Source organism: Bos taurus, chromosome 11 (genome assembly GCF_002263795.3).
Source record: "Bos taurus isolate L1 Dominette 01449 registration number 42190680 breed Hereford chromosome 11, ARS-UCD2.0, whole genome shotgun sequence".
Lineage (NCBI taxonomy): Eukaryota > Metazoa > Chordata > Mammalia > Artiodactyla > Bovidae > Bos > Bos taurus.
The window spans coordinates 94308058-94331543 of NC_037338.1; the positions used below are offsets into that span (position 1 = coordinate 94308058).

Here is a 23486-nt window from a genome sequence, read left to right on the forward strand (position 1 = left end):
AGCATAGCTTTGACTAGACAGACCTTTGTTGGCAAAGTAATGTCTCTGCTTTTTAATATGCTGTCTAGGTTGATCATACCTTTTCTTCCAAGGAGCAAGCGTCTTTTAATTCCATGGCTGCAGCCACCATCTGCAGTAACTTTATAATCTTGTAATAGCAAAAACTATTAACTGAATCTTCATGAAACAATATTAACCCTTCTTATATTTTTTTAATTTATTCAAATATATTCATACAAATATCTATGCATATATTCACAACTGTATATGCATAAACAGAAAAAAGTTTGGAAAGATATATATCAAAATGTTAAAAGTACTTATCTCTGGTAGTAAGATTTATTTTCACTTATGTCTTTTCAAATATTTCTCTAAGTTAACATTTATTACATAAATTTTTAAAGTCAACATGTTAAAATCTCATGCTTTTGGAAATCTGATTATTTCTCATACTGCAAAGTAATTCTGCCTGCCCATTCAAACTCCTATTCAAGATTTTATTTACAGCTCATCTCATTAAGTTTTCTTCAGCTTCTCTCATCTCAGTTTTTTATAAGAGTTTCTATGATATCAGAAACATAAAGTGTCATATGGAGTCTTGTGTCATTGTCTACTTCATACATAGACACCTTGTGTTTCCTTAGTGCTCTAGGAAGGTCAAAGATATTTTCTCCTTATCTTGCATCTTATAAACTATCTAACATAAGACTTAGAAACAACATAATGGGTATGGAACAAAAACTAAAAACTAGTATCAATTTCTTAGATAAAGCAACTAGTTAATAATACTGGCAGACATAAAGCAGGAGCTTTATTGTCCAAAACAAAAACAATCAGAGAAAAGCTTATCAAAGCAATCATTAAGTTGCATTAAAAGCTGCTCTCTGATTGCCTGGAATTCACTAGCTGGCTTAAACATACAGATCTGTTCTCTAAAATCTCCAGCTACATGAACAGTTTGCATGGATTAAGCTTCATTCTACCATCCCTGCTACTGGACAAGGACTGTAAAATCTGGAGCTAATCATAATAGTAACGGGGGTGGAGAGCATGCCTTACAAAAAAACAAGCTGTTCTCAATACATACAGTACCTAGAAACAAGAAGTGGTCATTTGAGAGGTAACAATTTTTAAAAACAGGTGAGGGGGGTTCAGGTTGGGGAACACGTGTACACCTGTGACGTATTCATGTTGATGTATGGCAAAACCAATACAATATTGTAAAGTAATTAGCCTCCAATTAAAATAAATAAATTTATATTAAAAATAAATTTTTAAAAATTGTTTTAATTAAAATTAAAAAAAAAAAACAACAACAACAGGTGAGGGCTTACCATATGCCTGGCACTGTTCTTAATACCTTATATGAATCAATTTAATTCTCACAAGCATCCTATGAAGTCTGTATTTCATCATTCTCATTACAATTTCATTCATGTATTTATTCAGCAACAAATATTAATAGAGCATATTTCTATGTTCAGGACAATTTTAGATGCTAGACACTGAGAACAAAACAACTTCCCTGTTTTTAGAGAGCGTGTGCGCACCTGGTGGTGGAGACTAAGCCCAGCATGTCATCTAGTCCAGGCACAATGGAGAAAAGTAAGAGACTTACGGGAGAGCAGACACTGCCATTTTTTTAACATGTGGTACCCATCAGAAAAGTATCACTTATAGATAAGGTCATTAACTGACAAAGACTTGAAGCAAAGAAAATTCAGCTATTTGGGGAAAGAGCCCCAGGAAGAGAAAACTCAACTACAAAGGTCTTCCAGCAGGAACATACTAAGAAACAGCATAAAGGCCTGAGTGGTGGAGTAGCGTGAACAACAAGGGGGCAAAAGAAGACAGTGAGCAGGAGCAGAAGTTCTCAACCTTAACTGCCACTAACTCACCAGACAAAATTTTGGAAAATACAAAAGTTCCACTTCTAGTATGAGAAAGTAAGTCAAAGGAAACAGACTTCCTGACGAGAGTAATTAGAAAAGCTGGACCAAATGCAGAATAAATATCTGCTTCTGTGCAATAATGAACTATGGAGTCAAGGTCCAGGAGATGAAGGAAGCCTTGCGCTGGGGGCCACATTATCTTTGGAGGTATCTTCTACCCCCAGAAGAAGCCACTAAGAACTGAACAGAGCACTTCTTAAAAAACTTTATTATGGAAAATTTCAAACACTCACAAAAGTGTAAAGAGTAGTATAATAAATTCCCACGAATCCATCAATTAGCTTCAAGAATTATCAATATGTGGCCGATCTCATCTCATATTTATCATTCTCTCGTCCTCTACCTTTTTGTTAAACAATAGATTCTTGTTGGTTATTTATTTTTAAATATAGCCATGTGTACATGTCAATTCCAAACTCTGTAACAATCCCTCCCCTTCAGGTAATGGTGAATTCTGAACAGAGTCCTTTTAATAGCACCCAGGTCTCAGGGACCAAAAACTGAACTTCAAGGACCTCCAAAAGAGGAAGGACTGGTGAATTTCCCACACTGTGGGGTAGCACTCTCCAGTGCCATATATGGGAAGTAAATGAAGTGGAAATAGTCTGGATTTCACAAGGATTGAGGCCCAGCTTCAAATCACCAGAATGCCCAATTCCATTAGGATGATCCAGATTGCCAATTCCACTAGCCCAGAAAGAAATATAAATCCTCCCTGAAGGACGGCATCATTACTCTAGTCTTTGAATTCTAAAAGGTTTTCAGTTTACATCTCCAGGACTCAAAACAAAAACACATGAAAAGACAAGATATTCTAACAAAAATCATGAGAATCAGCAGAAAATAGAAACAGATCCCCAAAAGACTCTGATGATGAAACATCCTTTCAGAAACAAACTGTATTAAAGAGAACAATCAGACTTCTCAAAAAGAAAAGACATCAAGAAGAATTTCTGCCACAATATCTAAAGCTAGAAAAGCCAAGATTCTAGAAATTAAAAACTGAAAGACCTACAATAGGAAACAGACAATCCATAATTGAGGGGAACTGACATACCTACCTCAATAATTAAGACAATAAAGTTTTAAAAAATTATACTACAGATGTATAAGATTTAAACAACATGACCAAATGTGACCTAACATGTAAAGAATATTCTGACTCTACCAACTGCAGACCATACACACTTTTTCAAAGTATGAATCATTTATAAAAACCAACCATGTGCTGAGCCATAAACTAACTTTCAAGAAAAACCAAGTTCAGTTCACTTCAGTTGCTCAGTCGTATCCGACTACTTGCAACCCCATGGACTGCAACACGCCAGGCATCCCTGTCCATCACCAACTCCAAAAGCTTTTTCAAACTCATGTCCATGGAGTCGGTGATGCCATCCGATCATCTCATCCTCTGTCATCCCCTACTCCTCCTGCCTTCAATCTTTCCCAGCATCAGGGTCTTTTCCAGTGAGTCAGTTCTTCACATCAGGTGGCCAAAGTATTGGGAATTTCAGCTGCAACGTTAGTCCTTCCAATGAATATTTAGGACTGATTTCCTTTAGGACTGAATGGTTTGATCTCCTGCAGTCCAAGGGACTCTCAAGAGTCTTCTCCAACACCACAGTTCAAAAGCATCAATTCTTCAAAGCTCAGCTTTCTTTAGAGTCCAACTCTCACATCCACACATGACTACTGGAAAAACCGTAGCTTTGACTAGACAGACCTTTGTCAGCAAAGTAATGTCTCTGTTTTTTAATATACTGTTTAGGTTGGTCACAGCTTTTCTTCCAAGGAGCAAGCGTCTTTTAATTTCATAGCTGGAGTCAACATGTGCAATGACTTTGGAGCCCAAAAAAATAAAGTCTCTCACTGTTTCCATTGTTTCCCCATCTATTTGCCATGACATGATGGGACCAGATGCCATGAACTTAGTTTTTTGAATGCTTAATTTTAAGCCAGCTTTTTCACACTCCTCTTTCACTTTCATCAAGAGGCTCTTCAGTTCCTCTTTGATTTCTGCCATAAGGGTGGTGTCATCTGCATATCTAAGGTTATTAATATTTCCCCCAGCAATCTTGATTCCAACTTGTGCTTCATCCAGCCTGCCATTTCACATGATGTACTCTGCACAGAAGTTAAATAAGCAGGGTGACAATATACAGCCTTGACATATTCCTTTCCCAGTTTGGAACCAGTCCGTTGTTCCATGCCCAGTTCTAACTGTTGCTTCCTCACCTGCATACAGATTTCTCAGGGGGTAGACAATGTGGTCTGGTATTCCCATCTCTTGAAGAATTTTCCACAGTTTGTTGTGATCCACACAGTCAAAGGCTTTGGTATAGTCATTAAAGCAGAAGTAGATGTTTTTCAGAAACTCTCTTTCTTTTTTAATGATTCAATGGATGTTGGCAATTTGATCTCTGGTTCCTCTGCCTTTTGTAAATCCAGCTTGAACATCTGGAAGCTCATGGTTCACAAACTGTTGAAGCGTGGCTGGAGAATTTTGAGCATTACTTTGCTAGTATGTGAAATGAGTGTAACTGTGCAGTAGTTTGAACATTCTTTGGGACTGGAAGAAAAACTGACCTTTTCCAGTCCTGTGACCACTGCTGAGTTTTCCAGATCTGCTGACATATTGAGTACAGCACTTTCACAGCATCAACTTTTAGGATTTGAAATAGCTCAACTGGAATTGTATCACCTCCACTAGCTTTGTTTATAGTGATGCATCCTAAGGCCCACTTGACTTCATACTCCAAGATGTCTGGTTCCAGGTGAGTGATGACACCACTGTAGTTATCTGGGTCATGAAGATCTTTTTGGTATAGTTCTTCTGTGTATTCTTGCTACCTCTTCTTAATATCTTCTGCTTCTGTTGGGTCCATACCATTTCTGTCCTTTTTTGTGCCCATCTTTGTATGAAGTGTTCCCTTGGTATCTCTAATTTTCTTGACGAGATCTCTAGTCTTTCCCATTCTGTTGTTTTCCTCTATTTCTTTGCATTGATCGCTGAGGAATGCTTTCTTATCTCTCCTTTGTATTCTTTGGAACTCTGCATTCAGATAGGTATATCTTTCCTTTTCTCCTTTGCCTTTCGCTTCTCTTCTATCCACAGCTATTTGCAAGGCCTCCTCAGATAACCATTTTGCCTTTTTGCATTTCTTTTCCTTGAGGATGGTCTTGGTCACTGCCTACTATACAACGTCACAAACCTCTGTCCATAGTTCTTCGGGTACTTTATCAGATCTAATCCCTTGAATTTATTTGTCACTTCCACTGTATAGTTGTAAGGGATTTGATTTAGGTCATACCTGAATGGTCTAGTGTTTTCCCTACTTTTTTCAATTTAAGTCTGAATTTGGCAATAAGGAGTTCATGATCTGAGCCACAGTCAGCTCCTAGTCTTATTTTCGCTGACTATATAGAGTTTCATCATCTTTTGCTGCAAAGAATATAATCAATCTGATTTCAATGTTGACCATCAGGTGACGTCCATGTGTAGAGTCATCTCTTGTGTTGTTGGAAGAGGATGTTTGTTATGACCAGTGCGTTCTCTTGGCCAAATTCTTAGCCTTTGCCCTGCTTCATTTTATACTCCAAGGCCAAACTTGATGGGGGGTGGGGAGCAACGGAATCACACAAAGCATGTTCTCAGATCACAGTAGAATAAGTGAGCTCAAAAATAGAGATTAACTAGAAAAATCTTCATTTGTCTGGAAATTAAACAATGACATTTAAATGGCTTATGTGTCAAAAAACTGGTAACAAGGGAAAATTAAAAAATAGTTTTAACCAACTGATAATAAAAATACTAATGTAAAAAGAGTACAATGCACATAAATCTGGGCATAAAGGAAAACAGTCTTAATAGTGTATATGATAATATAAGAGGCTAAACACTAATAATGTATTCACCTCAAAATTTTTCTTAAAAGAACAGCAAATTAAACCCAGAGGACGTAGTGAGGAAGAATAAAGGATAAGAACAGAAAGCAATGAAATAAAATACAAGCATATGCCAGGAGATAATCAACAAACTCAAAAGCTGATTTCTTTTTAAAAACTGATACATCTGTAGTGAGAATGATCAGAAAAAAAGGTACAAAAATGTATAAAAGAGGACATCAATATTGCAGACACTAAGAAGAGGATTTTATAAACTATATTTATTTTTTGTTGTTGTTTTTTAAATTTTATTTTTAAACTTTACATAATTCTATTAGTTTTGCCAAATATCAAAATGAATCCATCACAGGTATACATGTGCTCCCCATCCTGAACCCTCCTCCCTCCTCCCTCCCCATACCATCCCTCTGGGTCGTCCCAGTGCACTAGCCCCAAGCATCCAGTATCGTGCATCGAACCTGGACTGGCATCTCATTTCATACATGATATTTTACATGTTTCAATGCCATTCTCCCAAATCTTCCCACCCTCTCCCTCTCCCACAGAGTCCATAAGACTGTTCCATACATCAGTGTCTCTTTTGCTGTCTCGTACACAGGGTTATTGTTATCATCTTTCTAAATTCCATATATATGCGTTAGTATACTGTATTGGTGTTTTTCCTTCTGGCTTACTTCACTCTGTATAATAGGCTCCAGTTTCATCCACCTCATTAGAACTGATTCAAATGTATTCTTTTTAATAGCTGAGTAATACTCCATTGTGTATATGTACCACAGCTTTCTTATCCATTCATCTGCTGATGGACATCTAGGTTGCTTCCATGTCCTGGCTATTATAAACAGTGCTGCGATGAACAGTGGGGTACATGTGTCTCTTTCCCTTCTGGTTTCCTCAGTGTGTATGCCCAGCAGTGGGATTGCTGGATCATAAGGCAGTTCTATTTTCAGTTTTTTAAGGAATCTCCACACTGTTCTCCATAGTGGCTGTACTAGTTTGCATTCCCACCAACAGTGTAAGAGGGTTCCCTTTTCTCCACACCCTCTCCAGCATTTATTATTTGTAGACTTTTGGATCGCAGCCATTCTGACTGGTGTGAGATGGTACCTCATAGTGGTCTTGATTTGCATTTCTCTGATAATGAGTGATGTTGAGCATCTTTTCATGTGTTTGTTAGCCATCTGTATGTCTTCTTTGGAGAAATGTCTATTTAGTTCTTTGGCCCATTTTTTGATTGGGTCATTTATTTTTCTGGAGTTGAGCTGTAGGAGTTGCTTGTATATTTTTGAGATTAGTTGTTTATCAGTTGCTTCATTTGCTATTATTTTCTCCCATTCTGAAGGCTGTCTTTTCACCTTGCTGATAGTTTCCTTTGATGTGCAGAAGCTTTTAAGGTTAATTAGGTCCCATTTGTTTATTTTTGCTTTTATTTCTGATATTCTGGGAGGTGGGTCATAGAGGATCCTGCTGTGATGTATGTCGGAGAGTGTTTTGCCTATGTTCTCCTCTAGGAGTTTTATAGTTTCTGGTCTTATGTTTAGATCTTTAATCCATTTTGAGTTTATTTGTGTGTACGGTATTAGAAAGTGTTCTAGTTTCATTCTTTTACAAGTGGTTATAAACTATATTTAAATTTAGATGAACAAATTCCTAGAAAAACACAATTTACCAAAACTCTCATAAGAACATAGCTTGATACACATAAAGGAAATTAGATCCTTAAGTTAAAACCTTTCCACAAAGAAAATCTCACACCCAAATGGTTTCACTGATAAATTCTTCCAAATATTTAAGAAAGAAATAACATCAATATTACACAATCTCTTCCAAGAACAGAAAAAGAAGGACGGATACTTCTCAACTCATTTTAAGAGGCCCGTAAAACCTTAGAGCCAAAATTGAACAAAACACTGCAACAAAGGAAAACTGCCGATTAATTTAACACACAAAAATCTGTGTTTCTATGATCTGCTCACAAAAACCCCCACAAGGTTGTTCACAGCATCTTTATTTGTAATTGTCAAAAACTAGAGACAAACAAAATGTCCTACAATAGGTGCATGACTTAACCAAACTCTGGTTCATCTGTGGCACAGAATCCTACTTAACAGTAAAAAGGAATAAACTATTGACATGTGCCAACAACTTGGATGGGTCACAAAAGTATCAGGCTAAGTAGGGGGATGAGGATCTCAAAAAATCACATAATGATAACTTCATTGATATAAAATTCTTGAAGTAACAAAATTACAGAGATGGAGAAAAATCAGTAGTTTCCAAGGCTTGAGGGCTTCCCTTGTGGCTCAGCTTGTAAAGAATCCGCCTGCAATGTGGGAGACCTGGGTTCGATCCCTGGGTTGGGAAGATCCTCTTAAGAAGGGAAAGGCTACCCATTCCTACTTGCAAAGAGTCAGACACGACTGAGTGACTTTCACTCCAAGGCTTTAGGATGGCTGAAGGAAGAGGAGTGGTATTGCTCTAAACAGGCCGCATACACGAGTTCTCTGTGGTGATCAAATCATCTGTGTCTTGTCTGCCATGGGGTTTACACAAATCTATACATGTGATAAAGTGGCATAAAACCTATACCCACATTGTATAAATGTCAATTTCTTGGTTTCCATATTCTCCTATAGTTACACAAGATGTAACCACTGGGAGAAACCAGGTGAAGGTTCCATGGGACATCTCTGTACAATCTTAGCAATTTCTTATGAATTTGTAATTATAGATAATAAGGGGAACAACAAAAAGAAAACTGCTGCTTTATTGAGAACAGATAAGGAAGGCAAGGAAGACCAGGTACAGCAGACAGACAATAACAAAGGCAAGAGATGACAAGGGCAACTTAGGCCAGGACGGCACCAGTGAAGAAGTTAAAGAGCTGAATACCAGACACACTTTGAAAGTAAAACAGCCAGGTTTGCTGATGATGTGCATGTGGGTGAAAGAAAGAGAAGATTCAAGGGTGAAGGTTTTTGGCCTGAGCACGGAGATGGGTAGTTTCCAACGTCTAGGATGGCGATAACAATGGGAAGAACAGGTGAGAAGGAGATTAAGGACAGGACATCTGAAGTGTGAGGTGTCTGTGAGACATCCATGTGGAAACACTGAGAGGGATTCAGATAGGGAGGGCTGAGGTCAAGGGCTGGGAGTCTAGAGTGAAAACGTAAACTTGGGAATCTGCAGTGAATAGAAGGTATTTCAAGACAAGAAACATCTCTGAAAGAGTCTAAATGGGTGTAAATAAAGAAAAATGGTTTGAGGTCTGCACCCAGGACACTTTAATATTCGAAATCAGGAAGATAAGAAAAAACAAACACAGCTGAGGAAAGTACAGTCGTATAAAGATCCATGACAAAGTAATGACGTGGAAGTCAAATGAAAAGTAGTACTTCATGTCAGAAAAAGTGTCTGACAATAGCAAATGTTGTTGAGGATATAAAACAACAGGAACTCTCATACACTTCTGGTAGGAATATAAATTGCTATGTGTACAACTTCCTAGATCTTATACTGGTCTACAGTAACTCCTGCATCTATACTCCAGAAGGCATATATAAGTAAGCTCCCAGCAACAATGTGGGTGGCTGCCAAAAAATAAAAAGAAGCCTAATGTCCTTCCAAAGTACAATGGCTAAGCTACAGCATATTCATAATGGACACTACATAAGTATAAAATGAACTATGACTATGTGCAGTAACATGAAAGTATTCCAAACAACACTGGACATAAAGACGCCAGTCACGGAAGATTAAATTCAGTAGGATTTTATTTCTATAAAGTTCTAGGCAATAGCAAATTAAATTAAGAAAGCATACAAAAGTGGAAAAGCTTTAAAGAAAATCAAAAATATTATAAAAAATCAGTAGTTTAAGGAGCAGGGAAGTGATGTGTTAGGATAAATAAATGTTTCTGAGAAGCTGACAATGTTCTGTTTCTTAACTAGGATGGTGATTATATGGAATTTTTAAATAATTACTTTTTTAATGACATGACTGAGAGACTGAACTGATCTTATACTTTTCTATATATAACTAATTATAGCAGAGAAAGTATTCACCTGTGTCCAGTGTTGCTGAAAAGGTCACAGGAGAGACTCAGAGAGATGAGGAAGAAAGTCTGGTTGGAATAAGCTTTAAAGAAAGTGAGGAAAAGGAAAAAGAAACATACTCCTATAAAAGGGAGCAGCTTCTTCCTGTTGGAGAAAGTTGCAGAATCAAGGGGGGAGTTTAGCTTTGTTTTTCAAATGAGAGACATTATAGCAGGTTTTTATGCTGATGAGAATGTTTCAGCAGAAAAGGAGGAATTCATGCTGATGAGAAAAGAAAGAATTGCTGGATGATGTTCATCTATAGGCAAAAGGGGATGTGATATAGTGAATGAGTAGAAAGGCTGGGCTTTTCCCAGTCAAGGGAAGGAAAGTTAAGTGCAAGGGGACTTCAAACAAACAAGGTCATCAGTTGAGAAGGAGAGCTGGGGAGAAAAGTATAAAGTGACAGAAGATGTTCAACAGTTGTCTAGGAAAATTGGAGAACTCTACAACTTACAAGAGAATTTCCAGCCAACACAAATAGTCTACTTAAGGTTAATGTCTGAAACTTAAAGGGAAAAGAGTTAAGATGTCCAAGTATTTTTTTCTTCAATGATGTCTGACATAGGGAAAGAGTTGGATTTCAACCAGAGCTGCTGGGAAGAGAGGATCAACAAAGAAGGTATATGCTACGGAGTGATCATAATGACAGACCACGTGACTATAAGCAGAGAAGTGACAGAAGTGAGAACATGAGGAAGGTGAAGCACTATCAGAAGTTAACAGAATCAATGATGAGTATCAAGAATTGGAGCAGAAGTACTAGACATTATGACAACTAGAGGCAGTTACAATGTGGGATTTTTGAGAATGAATTAGGGAGAGGGCACAAGTATACATACTGAAGACAAGATCTAGGATATGTCCTCAAAATGCACACCTGAGACGAAGTAGAAAATATTTGTGAGAGAGGATGTCAAGGAATTAAGAAGTCAGAATTCTAAAGAAAAAAATCATCTAAATGCATATTGAAATCACCAAGAATTCTAAGAATAAAGTTTAAAAGCCAGGTGCTAAAAACATGAAAGCATGAAGAATAATGCAGCTCCTGTCTGGAGGCAACAGCCTTGACTCCCTCATCTTACGGCCAAGCCATGCAGCTAGTAGTAACTGATAGGACTCAAATGGAAACACCAACTGTCTGGTTCTATTTTAAGCTAAAAATTGACAGACCAGTAGTTCCCAAACTCTTGAGAACTTTAACTTAAAAGTTAAAAGAAGTCTAAGTCACATAACAATAAACTTTTACTATCCAGTAAAAGACAAAACACAAAACCAGAAGAACTACTACGAATTCAGTGACTAAAATAAAAATTTTCATTATTAACTCTGCTGCTGCTGCTAAGTCACTTCAGTCTTGTCCGACTCTGTGCGACCCCATAGATGGCAGCCCACCGGGCACCCCCATCCCTGGGATTTTCCAGGCAAGAACACTGGAGTGGGTTGCCATTTCCTTCTCCAAGGCATGAAAGTGAAAAGTGAAAGTGAAGTCGCTCAGTCTTATCCGACTCTTAGCGACCTCATGGACTGCAGCCTACCAGGCTCCTCCATCCATGGGATTTTTCTAGGCAAGAGTACTGGAGTGGGGTGCCATTGCCTTCTAGAATCTACAAATATATATGAAATTTCTATTCAGTCATTAAATCTAGAGACATGGTTATGTGAATCTCTTTCAAAAATGCTGCTGAATGAGCACTCTCTGCAAGAAAATGGCCATCATTCCACAAACATTTATTGAGCATTGGTTTGTAATAGCTCTGTGGTGAGCTCTGGAGGATTCCTTACCCCTGAGGAATTTACAGAAGAAGGCAGTGATGCTCATACTTTTCAGTCTCAGGACCACTGTATCCTCTTAAAAAATTGAGCACCCAAAGAACTTTGTTTTGTGGGTAGTGTCAATCAATAGTTAGCATATTAGAAATTAAAACAAAAATTTTAATACAAAAAATTCATTAGCATCAGAGTGACGATGCCATCACAAGTCATATGCAGCTTCTAGAAAACTGTAAACACATGAAAGAGCAGAAATGGGTGAAAAAAAAAGTTTTAGTACTATTATGAAATAATTTTGATTTGGTAGACTCCCTGAAAAGTGTTTACATACACTGGAATTCTGTTCTTTTAATAAACAGATTGGGCCACTGCACTATTTTTGTCATTCAAAAAATTATTAGAATAGTATCATTCGTGGTAGATGGGATGCCACAGGTAAAAATAACTGGTGTTAAACATCCCACCTTCTAGTATAATAGCAGAGAGAGGGAGGAAAAGAGGGAGGGAGGTTTTTTGTGGCATAATGAGAATAAGAAGATTCATATTTGCGTATCTACTGTTTCCAAGCACTGAGATGGGCATATAATCTGACAATAGCTAATAAAGTGGGAGTAATACCCACAAGGCAAGAGATGAACTAAGTGTTCAAGGCCTAAAGCTAGTGAGCATGGGCACTGTGAGGGGAACCAGGTCATACTGACCCTAAAGCCTGTGCTCTTTCTGCTGAAACTCTGAGTTCACACAGACTAGAACAAATGGAAGACAGTTCTGAATTTTCCAATATATTTTTCTCCTATATTATGCATATGTTTTCTCTTTCTTGGTTACATAACACTTCCAAGCATGACAAGATCATCAAACTGATGAGTGACCCTGACATCTCCCCCTAGCTTGTGACTTTTCTCTTCACTTCAGACCAAGGGTTCTCAGAGTGCCGTCCCTAAGTCTATGCCGTAATGGAATCTGATCAACAATAGCCAAATGAGTTTGTCACTAGAAAGAACAAATGAAAGCAAGTTGATGTCACTGATGAGACAGAAGAAAATGAAGAAAAGCAGTAAACGCTCTTATATATGACTTGGGTTAAAAACTTCAAATGCTCTCAGCTCTAACAAGATAAACATTTCACGACCATCTCCATCACTGCCCACACGCACCCCAATACAAAATATTTATACTCACCTTCTTTATCAGTAACTGACCAGGAATATTTCTGAAAAGGCTTACTAGATGGAAGGGGGTCCATCTCCAGCACTTTATAAATCTGACCAAAGGCTGATAGTCTGAGTGCATGCTAAAGAAAAAAAGATTATATTTATTAAAATTTTTCATTCATAAAGCCCTTAGAACATCTAGCTAAAAACACATTCATCAAATGCTATTATTATGATGACAAAAGTCCCCAACAGAAGGCAAGAAAAAAGTTTTTAAATCAATTACATGATATCATTCTTTCTAAGAGACCACAGTCATTGGGCCCATCTCCTACCTGTGCACTGTGGGTAATATCTTCTTTTTGCTGGATGGTCATATAGCTCAGAGCATCTGTTGGATCTCGCTCACAAGGATCATGAAGACCAGGACCCCCTTTGGCAAAGGCAAAAAAAAAAACAAACACAAGTACCATTCAGAACTGAACTTAGAATTCAGTAAACTAACACAAAATAGAGAGAAAGAAAAGAATGGAGAGGAAAAAGAAAAGAAAAGGAAAAAAAAAAAAAAAACCTAAAAGAACAAGGTTAAAAGTCTGCTGAATTAAATGGAGTAAAATGGACACTTATTTTCAATATGTTAGCATTTAAATGTCCTTATTTTACTAGAAGTCATTTGTATATCTAAGGTCAAAATTGGGTCTTAACTCTGAGAATTTAGAAACAGCATGATGAATCACCCCAAATCTTTTAAGGGATTATATATGGAAAAAAGGACCAAATTTAATTTTTCCAAATTAAACACCAGACTGCAAACAGAATGAACATCATACATTTTAACTTCACATAACCATTTTCAAATTCAGAGTTCTGGGTAAAGCAACTTCATAGCAGACACAATATCTTATTAGTACCTTTTATGTTAGTATATATAAAACATAAATTACAATTATTGAAAGAGAGTTTTATGACACTTCTAGTTGCTAAAATTCAAAGCAAAACAACTCCTACACATCATTTTCCTGTGTAGAGGACAAACTTAGCACATAATAGAAAACTATATTTAAATGAAATTGTTGATTCTTCTGCCTCCAGAGTTTGAAACCCTTACCAGGAAGTAGAATTCCAGATGCCAAACACTCCATTACTCGTCTCAAGGCCTCCCCAGCGCCCAAAGGTCTATTACAAGTACCTATAGACTTTTCACATATAAGCTCTAGTGGCTAGAAGATATTAAATTACAAATTAGTACATGCACCAAGTGTTAAAAGGTTTCCAGTTAAATGTGAGCTGACATTTCTATCTACAATGGAGGCCAAAAGGTTAAAGTCCATTTAACATTTAGGGCCCAATTAACTTTTTCCCACTTGATTATCAAGTTTTACCCCAGCCAGAGTGCTTAAATCAACTCTTTTTGAGAGTACATATTCAGAAGACTTTTTGCTACAAAAAGTTTATTTTCAGTTACCCTGAAAGGATTACTAAAGAAACTGCAGTCATCTAACTTAACAAAGATTTAACAAGCCTTCATGTAGGTTAGTAATGGCCAATAAATAATCAGTGTTCAAACCCAGCCCACCTATCTCCCACTTTACCTAGGATGGACTCAAACCATAATAAGACTTCATTCCAGACATCCTGCCCCAAGTAGTACAACTGGAATTAAAAAAGGACCAAATCTCCATATTTAATAAACTAAAAGGTTCATAATGCCAATATCAAAGTAATAATTGTTAAATTAATCTAAAATAACCCTTTATAACTTCACTTGTTTTATAATGTTCTTTACTGGATCAAGCATAATAATTTCCAAATTAATTAAGTTTGGCAACATACATTTTAAACTACGGTTAACTGTACTATTCACCTAACTTTAATTACTAATATGAACTTATTTTTAAATGTCTGTACTCAAAAGAGAAAGGAAAACAAGATATGGGAACCTTATACTGGTATACCAGGTAATTTTTATTTTAAATGGAAGCAGCACTGAAAGAGAAATGTGCCAGTCAAGCATCTTTTCCAGGCAGTAGGTCAATAATAATCAACCATCAGTGGAGAGTAAAAGTGCAGGAAGACACTCACTTTTAACAGGTAAAGAACCTTTTGTCAGAAAAATTATCTCAGTCTCTATAATATGAATATGATGAAGTAAAAGAGACATTTTTCATATATAAGCTCTAGTGGCTAGAAGATATTATATTACTTATTAAATTTACATATTTTACAAATTAATGTAAATTTATAAATATAAATGTATGTATAATACAAATTAAATTCATAAAAAAGAAATCATATAAAAACCTCTATAATTTTTTCCCAGAACAAAAATAGATAAATGCACACCTTAGCTAATTCAGAATACAGTAACATATAATTTCTACAGGATTTCCTCTGACTATAGTTTCATAATTTGCTTTTAATCATATTTAAGTACTTACCCATCCTTTTAATGGTGCCCATGTGGGGACTCTGTTGCACAAATCACGGAGAATGCGGAGGACAATTACACATGACTTTAATCCATTTGCCCTTGCCTAAAACAAACAAAATGATTCCAATATCCCTGTTGAAATCCATTCTTCATTTTAAGGACACTGATCATGGACAGGTTATTTAAAATGAATACTAATTGGTCAATCTTCATAAGTTGTCAAGCAAACCGAAAACTCAAGTTATTAAAAGTAGTAAAATTATGGTTTAGGAAGGCAGAGTTTAAAGTAAAGGAAGTATATTATTAGAATTGGTTTTATAGCCTCATGGCAACTCCATTTTTAGCTTTTCTCACCCATGTTTGCATTTTATAAGCTGTCATTTGAAATTCAGAGTACTAAGTCCAAAAGGATTATATGACAATTAAACATCATTAACTATAGTAGAAGCTATAGTAGGCACTACACCTAAATTAAATCATTTACCCCTACAATAACACTAAGAGGTAGAGCGCACCCCATTTTATATATTACACAGAAACCATTAAGTGACAGGTGTTCCAAATGAAACCTGCAAAAGGTTACAGTAACAATAAGAGAATAACAAAAAGCCAACCTGAAACCATTTGGCATGTCGAAGAGACGCCAAGGCGTTCAGGCATTTCTGCCTGTCCAGTAAGTCCGGAGGATCTTTCATCGCAACTTTTTCTAATGGGAAAATGGAATAAAGAGAGACAGATACAATTTGACCAAGGGATTCCTGTCAAATTACCAAACAATAAAAATAAAAAGAAGAGCAGCATATGAGTATAACTAATAAGACTCCCAGAAGATTTCAGGTTTTGGCTTTGTTGCTTTCTTTTTAGATTATGTGCACTATCATTACTTGGGTAAATCATCAATAGAGCCATTCTGCGCCCAAGTACAACAGGAGCACAAAGGCATTCGCTCAGTCAGTAAACAAATCAATGATCACTGCTACATACAGTCTGGGATCTTATTAAGCATGTATGTAACATCACAGGGCACAAAATAGGTACATAGCACTTTTCCTTTGACAAGGTACAAAGAGTAGAAATCTGGGACCAACAGCAATAACAACTTTTCTTTATAGAAGAAGGGATTTTAATCACTAATCAGTTCTTAAGGAAAATTAGGGCTTAGGTCATCAATTTGAGATATACTAACAATACACTGAGCATGGCAATTTTATTTTACAACAAAATTAACTCATCCAACAAGATGAGTTAATAGAAACTTTACCCCACTGAGGAGAACTCTTCCAGTGTAACCATGGAGCTCTCTGTTTCTTCTCTAAACCAAAATTATTAAAACTAAAATATGAAATATGGTGAAATACATTTCAAGTTTTGCATACCTTTTTTTCCCCAAAAAGCAGCAAAGAATACTATTGAAGTACAACTATCTGACTTGCCTTAACATTTCAGAGTTGGACTGGATGGCCAGGAGCAGCAAAATTAAGAACTCAAACATGTGATTAGTGACAAATATTCATATTTGAGAAGATGTCACAAGATACTAAATCCATGTTTAGATAGCCAAATTTATTTCCTCTTAGCCGCTAAAAAGTGGGTTTTTAAACTTTTGAAGAATCGCTGCATTAATTTAAATGCATATAACATACCAATGTTTCTTGGAGAAGTCTTTGTCTAATCCAATTAAGTCGTATTTACCTTCCTCTTTTAAGAACTCACAGAGCCCACCAACACTTCCTGGTACAATCAGACAGTCACAATCTCAGCAGTATGTTTATGAGGGCTTTCTTTATTGGCTTCAACATGTCAAGGCTGAAGTGCTACACACTTATTTTCTGACCAGGTGAGCCCTACAGCAGATACTTGCATTGTTTCACATTAATATCTGCCAACAAATTCACAATACAGGGTCTCATTTCATTACCCCTTTTTCCTCATAAAATGGAAAGCCTCAAAAAGAAATGATAATGTGCTTTTATTTATAAACATAAGCAAACACACTATAGGTATTTACTTCATAGGCGACCTAGTTCCTGTCTTTGCGTAATTCTTTTGAATGACACAAAACACAGAAGTAATTCATTTTCGTGTTTACATGTCAAAATGTTTAACTGTGGTCAATACAAGCATCTGTGTAAAGCTCACATACAAAGCAGAACTACTATAAATGAACAGTTAGAATCTCTTAGAAGTTAGACATGACAAAGGTTGACTGACTGCTAAATAATGTAATCTCAAGAAAAGGAATAGACCATGCTTATTTTTTAGGACTTTTAGAGTAAAGCAAACTATGTTTCATTCTGTCATTGGATCAAGTAGGAGTATCAGGAAAGGCTAGAGGGCAGGAGAGCGGCAGGGGGCAAGATCAGTGGAAGAGGGGAGGGGTCAGAGGAAGTCTGGGTAGGAAGAGACAAGGCCAAAGAGCTCCGTTTCAACTTTCTGATGCTGCTGTCCGGTGAACAGCTTGTAATTAACATCTGCTCATCACCACACAGACAGTTTTACAGGGGAACAATGGCAAAAGTGTTTAGATAAATTCTCTTATTCCCAAAGTCAAATTATATTCATTAATTCTTATTTTAAAAAACTAGTGACATCAGCTTGCTACAGACAGTCAACATTTGGAGGCAGTAGATTCTACTAAAAAGAGATGAAAGGAACAGGCAATGAACAGAAGACTTGACTGAATTCCCTTTAACATCATCATCAGCATGACCAGGTTTCTTCATGCTCTGATAGTCAAAAAGTCAAAAGATCCAAAATGTTTCAATATTCATGAGGTGAGAACAGCAGAGTGGATGTAATAATTCATCTCATTTTACCTTCTTCAAAGCTTATTTTAAAACTATATAAATTTATGTGGCACTGTAGTGCTACTTGTAAGCCTTGCTTGCCTATTTCTTTTACATAATTAATAACAGTTTTATATATTTTCATTCATTAAAAAATGTGGCAATCACAGAATTGCTGCTGGAAAAACACTGCACTTCTCAAAGTAGAACCTCGAATTTAACATTTCTGTATAAACTTTAACATAGGTGTTTCAGTTTTGTAGAGAAACAAAGCTTTTCTAGTAAAAAAGGTATCTTGGTGTCTTTAAATCAGAAACAATGGAACTATGAACCATTTCATTTTTTTCCTATAGTGACCAGTATAACAGATTTAAAAAAAAAAAAAAAAACATAGGGGATAGTAACAAAAATGCCAAAAGCAAAGAAAAACAGCTTTTAAAAAATTCACTGCTCAATAACCTGGCATCAGAGCACGAAGGTACATAAAACATCTAAACAATGGAAGCACTGAAAGGAAGTCTATTATGCCTAACTTTTATTTGGTTAGGGGTTAGATCTGTGACCTTCAGAAACACACCGTCCTGCAGGAAATGTTGGTCAGTTTCTCTCCATCCCTTACATGCAAGCTAACTCTGCCTGTTCACAAAAACACTAGCCTGCAGATGGGGCAGGGAAAAGCCAGAACATGATTGTGTTAAATAGAATTTATGTGTCTGGAACCTGAGTTCTTCAAAGATAAAACAATCAAGCTGGGTTATCATGAAGACCTCCCTGACATTTCAAAGTTGGAATGAAGCTGAGCTACTGAGTGCATACTGACAGAATCTCCAAGGTAGCCTGAAGAGATCCGAGCAGTCCTTCTCTCAATTCCTTGAGGCTGTGTGAAGAGCAGACATTATGCTTCAAGTCACTATCCATGAGAAACCTCAGGCTACAATAATATGAACAGGTAAATGTAGCATGAAGGTAAAACAGAGCACTGTTATCCTAGTTTATGACAGAAACATCACTAGATATGACTTTTCTGCAATGCCTCAGTAGGCAGTGGGCCACTGGAAAGATAGTGGCTACAGGTTTACACAGGACAAGGCAAGTCAAGCAGCTGGGGAAGGCAGGAGAATAAAACTGCAGCATTGTTAGAAATCCTCGTTGTGACCTTTGGACTAGGCCTCCACCTAACAGGACTCACACTAGTGAACTTCTGACAAACCGCACTGGAAGTTCACACTGGCAACTAAGGGGCGCTTGGGCAACTTTTTTGTGACACCCTGAGAATCTCCCCTAATATTGAGCACTGCAGTTTATCTCAGTCTAAGTTATCACAAGTGCCTTTGAAGTTTCCCTATCCACTTGGTTTCAAAGTATGGTAAATACAGTAAGCAGATGGATTTATCACCCTCAGCAAATATACTTCTGGTTTAAAATCACAAGCACCAAAAGCAGCTTGGACCATGGGACGCTCAGAAAAACTAAATCAGCTAAGATCTCCTACGATCATCCTATATAGTAACTGGACTTGAGAGTCAGAAGAGATGGGTGAAACATCAGACTTTCTTCATTATAAAACAGGACAACTATCTACCTCATAGCTGCTGCTGCTGCTAAGTCGCTTCAGTAGTGTCCGACTCTGTGCGACCCCATAGACGGCAGCCCACCAGGCTCCCCTGTCCCTGGGATTTTCCAGGCATGAACACTGGAGTGGGTTGTCATTTCCTTCCCCAATGCATGAAAGTGAAAAGTGAAAGTGAAGTCACTCAGTCGTGTCCGACTGTTTGCGACCCCATGGACTGTAGCCTACCAGGCTCCTCTGTCCATGGGATTTCCCAGGCAAAAGTACTGGAATGGGGTGCCATTGCCTTCTTCACCTCATAGCTATTGAGAGTTAAATCATATATGAGAAAGTGCTTATAACACAGTAAGTTATAAAATACCTTAGCAAAGCAAAATCTTTAATATATATATATTACTTGAATTCTGAGATGTCCATTGTTAATGCTTCTTACACACCAAACAGTTCTATTTGATCAGATAATATGCTAGCTACAAAAATTAATTTAACAGGTTTTAATTGCCTTCTAAGTATTAGGTACCACTCAAGGTGCTATGGATAAAGGACATGGGTAGGGAAAAAGACATCTGTCTCAATGAACCATAAACTTTACATTAATAGTAAGTCAGCTCATTACTAGCACTGCAGCAAATACAGTATACTGATTTCAGTACTACACATCAATGGGTATTTAACAGTTTAACTCTGTTTATGTTTACTACTTCAAACCTATTATTACACATTATTCTCACTGTAAATTCAAGGCACTTTGAGTAGATGAGTTTGTGCTGTGACTTTTTGTTTACTAAACTAACTACCACTGTTTACTAATCAATCACTTTGTGCTGGGTATTATACAGGTCATATTATTACATAAATTCTCTCAAACAACTTCTAAAGTATTCATTACCCACATTTTGAAGTGAAGACATATGTCCAAGGCACACAGTAACAGTTAATGGAGTTAAGGGTCAAACACTTGGCTGCCACCAAGGTCTGTGTTCTTTTTGCTATGCCTTCTTTAGCAGGAAGCATGTAGTAATGCATGTATGTGTGCATGTTAGGTCACTTCAGTGTGTGTGATTCTTCGGGACTCCAAGGACTGTAGCCTGCCAAAGTCCTCTGTCCACGGGATTCTCTAGGCAAGAATACTGAGTAGGTTGCCATGCCCTCCTCCAGAGGATGTTCCCGACCCAGGGATCTAACTCACGTCTCTTATGTGTCTCCTGCATTGGCAGGAGGTTCTTTACCATTAGCGCCACCTGAGAAGCCCCATATAGTTATAGGGAATGGTTATTCTACAGGGCCTTCAAGTAAAGGGTTAGAATATAGAAAGAAGGCTGACAGCACAGGAGGACTCTTACCTGTGAAACAGTAAATAATACCAAAGAAATTCACTATAGTCTGGCCACTGAAAATCCAAACAGCAATAGGAAATGAGTAATTAGCTAGAGCCACTTCTGCAGAAACACACTGAGAAGAAAAGTGTGGTGCTCTCACCAGATTCAGTCCTCCAGTTCTGCCTGCTCTCAGACATTTTTCCTTTTTGATTTTACCCAAATATGTCCCAAGGAAAGGGAAACACATGAGGTATATACTGTGAACAGCCGGTTTGTTCTGTGGGAGAAGAGAAGTTGATATTCTGCAGGAAAATCTCTCCCCAAAAAGTATTTACAACGCGAATTTTTTTAAACTTTGAGAAAGAAAATGAGTGCATATTTTTTTAAAGAGATTTCTCTCAAACTTAGAAATTCCTGGAACCCAAATGAATCTGTACTTTGACCCCATGCAGCTGAAAAGAACTGCATCAAGGCAAGAGGAGTTATCTGGTGGGATGAAAGAAATCCTATAGAACTGTACAGCTCAGGTCTTAAACACTTACACTGGATCCTCAGTTACCCAATAACACACAAAACTGCTAGCACAGATCTAAAAATTTCGACAAAGTCTAAATTAGACAAAACGAGCAAATTATGAGAGATAACAGGTGAGTGGGCAGGGCTGTAAGGTTAAGGAAAACAGCAAAGCAAATCTTGCTGCCATTCAAAAGGAGAGGAAGTAACGTGTAAAAAATTAGATTCAAGCTGATTCTTTCATCTTATCTGATCCCACGCAATTATGTTAACATCAGCTGATGAGATTGAGCTTATAAAGAGGTCTTGCAATCCTTTAATAACCTGAACACCTTGAACAGACTATGACTCCCCTACTCCACTGCAAATTCCATTCTGCAATAACTAGTCTTCTAGTAAGGGTATAACATACTAAGATCTGTTTTCAGGTCCTCTGAACCTAGTAATAAAGGCAACAGACTAAGCTTAGAGTTATCACTGAAACCATAAAATCCCATGTAAGTGCACAAAACCATGGAGGGAAAGAAGCCTGTTGTTCTCAATGCTTTCAAAGTAATGGGAGAGATGTCTCCAGCTGCAAGCAAACATTATTTAGTCTTTGGCAACTTCAAATCTAGACAAATTTAGCCTCTGGCAACTTCAGTCATCTTCTCATCTCTCTATACTCAAATAATTTTTAATAATATCTATAACTATACTTAGAAATGGTTAGTTTTACACTAGAGGGTCAAATAGAACACAGCTTACCAGAATTAACAGAATTATCTTGATACTTCAGAAATCATTTTATAGTTCTACAGTTAATGGTGAACTGTAATGCTGTTAAAGAAATTAAGCCATTTAAGATTGGTTCTTCAGAGGTGTTAGAGATACTATATACAGCCCAAAAGAAAAAGTACAGGGATAAACCCAATTACAGAGTGGATGTACTTTAATTTTAAACTATGATTCATAAATGCACCTAGTTTCTATCTGTTGGGTATGGTATAGCTGGTTTTAGTACCCAAAGGACTTCTTTAAAAAGGAAGTCTATCACTTTTACTTTAAGAAATCCTATGAGTCATGCCTTCAAAACTTGAAATTCTAACATCTCTGATAAAATGTGTCTTTTTCTTCCTTTATCGTCAACTTGAAATAAATTAAGAAACTGACCAATACTTCTTGCTGCACTGGTATTTCAGGTAGGGGAGTAAACAATGGAACTTGCTGAATATCTAGTGATGAAAAACAGCAACAGGGAGTCCTTGATGGCCCAGTTAGGCCACACTGCCTCTAAACTGTCATAACAGAGAGGCCAGTTGGTCAAGGGTCTGACACAGGAGAAATAGCACACGGCAAGTTTCTAGAGACAGGACTAAGAGGCAGAAACAAGCTGATGTGAAAGGATAAAAATATTTAAAAAGAAATCCAGCTCCAAAAGTACTTCTTAAAACGGAATAGATTTCTCACTCCACTTTTATTTGACGGCATTGCTATGCAGAAATTCTTTTTAACTTCAGAAGAAAGTCAGATTAAAATTCCCACATATATAAAATCCTAAATGTTAAAAGGATCACACACCTCCTAGAAAAAAATTTTTACTAAAGATTATTTTAAAAAAAAATAAAAAGCCCCCTAATTTATCTCTCTTACATTACAAAACACTTAGGCAATTAAAGCATAATTCTTAAAAAGTTTCGGAGTTACTACATGTAAAATTGAAAACAGTACTGTTTTGAACCACATTTAACCCTAAAATCAGACCTAATAACCAAGCTACCCAGAACAGGTTAGCTGATACCAATAGCAATGCAAAACTAGACAAAGTAAAACAGAACACCGAAACAGTATAAAAATTAAAGTGGATTTAAAACCAACATAAGCACAGGTTTTTCTGAATTAACATATTTTAGGTTGAATATAAACATTTTGAATATAAACATTTTTGCAAAATACAGAGATTGTATAGGAATAAATCTGCTTAAAATACTCTGGCAAAAAACAAAAGA

At 36.9% G+C, this 23486-nt stretch overlaps 1 protein-coding gene across 9 annotated transcripts in view; it reads right to left on the reverse strand.

The window, feature by feature from the left end:
• Positions 1-23486, reverse strand: part of STRBP (spermatid perinuclear RNA binding protein) — a 198700-nt gene that overhangs the window by 59747 nt on the left and 115467 nt on the right. For all 9 annotated transcript variants that reach the window (XR_236501.4, XM_059891235.1, XM_059891236.1 and 6 more), the window contains 5 exon segments: positions 15925-16016; positions 15318-15413; positions 13988-14099; positions 13215-13312; positions 12908-13019 (listed from right to left, as the gene is read on the reverse strand). Coding sequence is in view for 8 of the 9 variants with exons in the window: in XM_059891235.1 (XP_059747218.1) it covers positions 12908-13019; positions 13215-13312; positions 13988-14099; positions 15318-15413; positions 15925-16016 (510 nt within the window). In the remaining variant the exon portion in view is untranslated.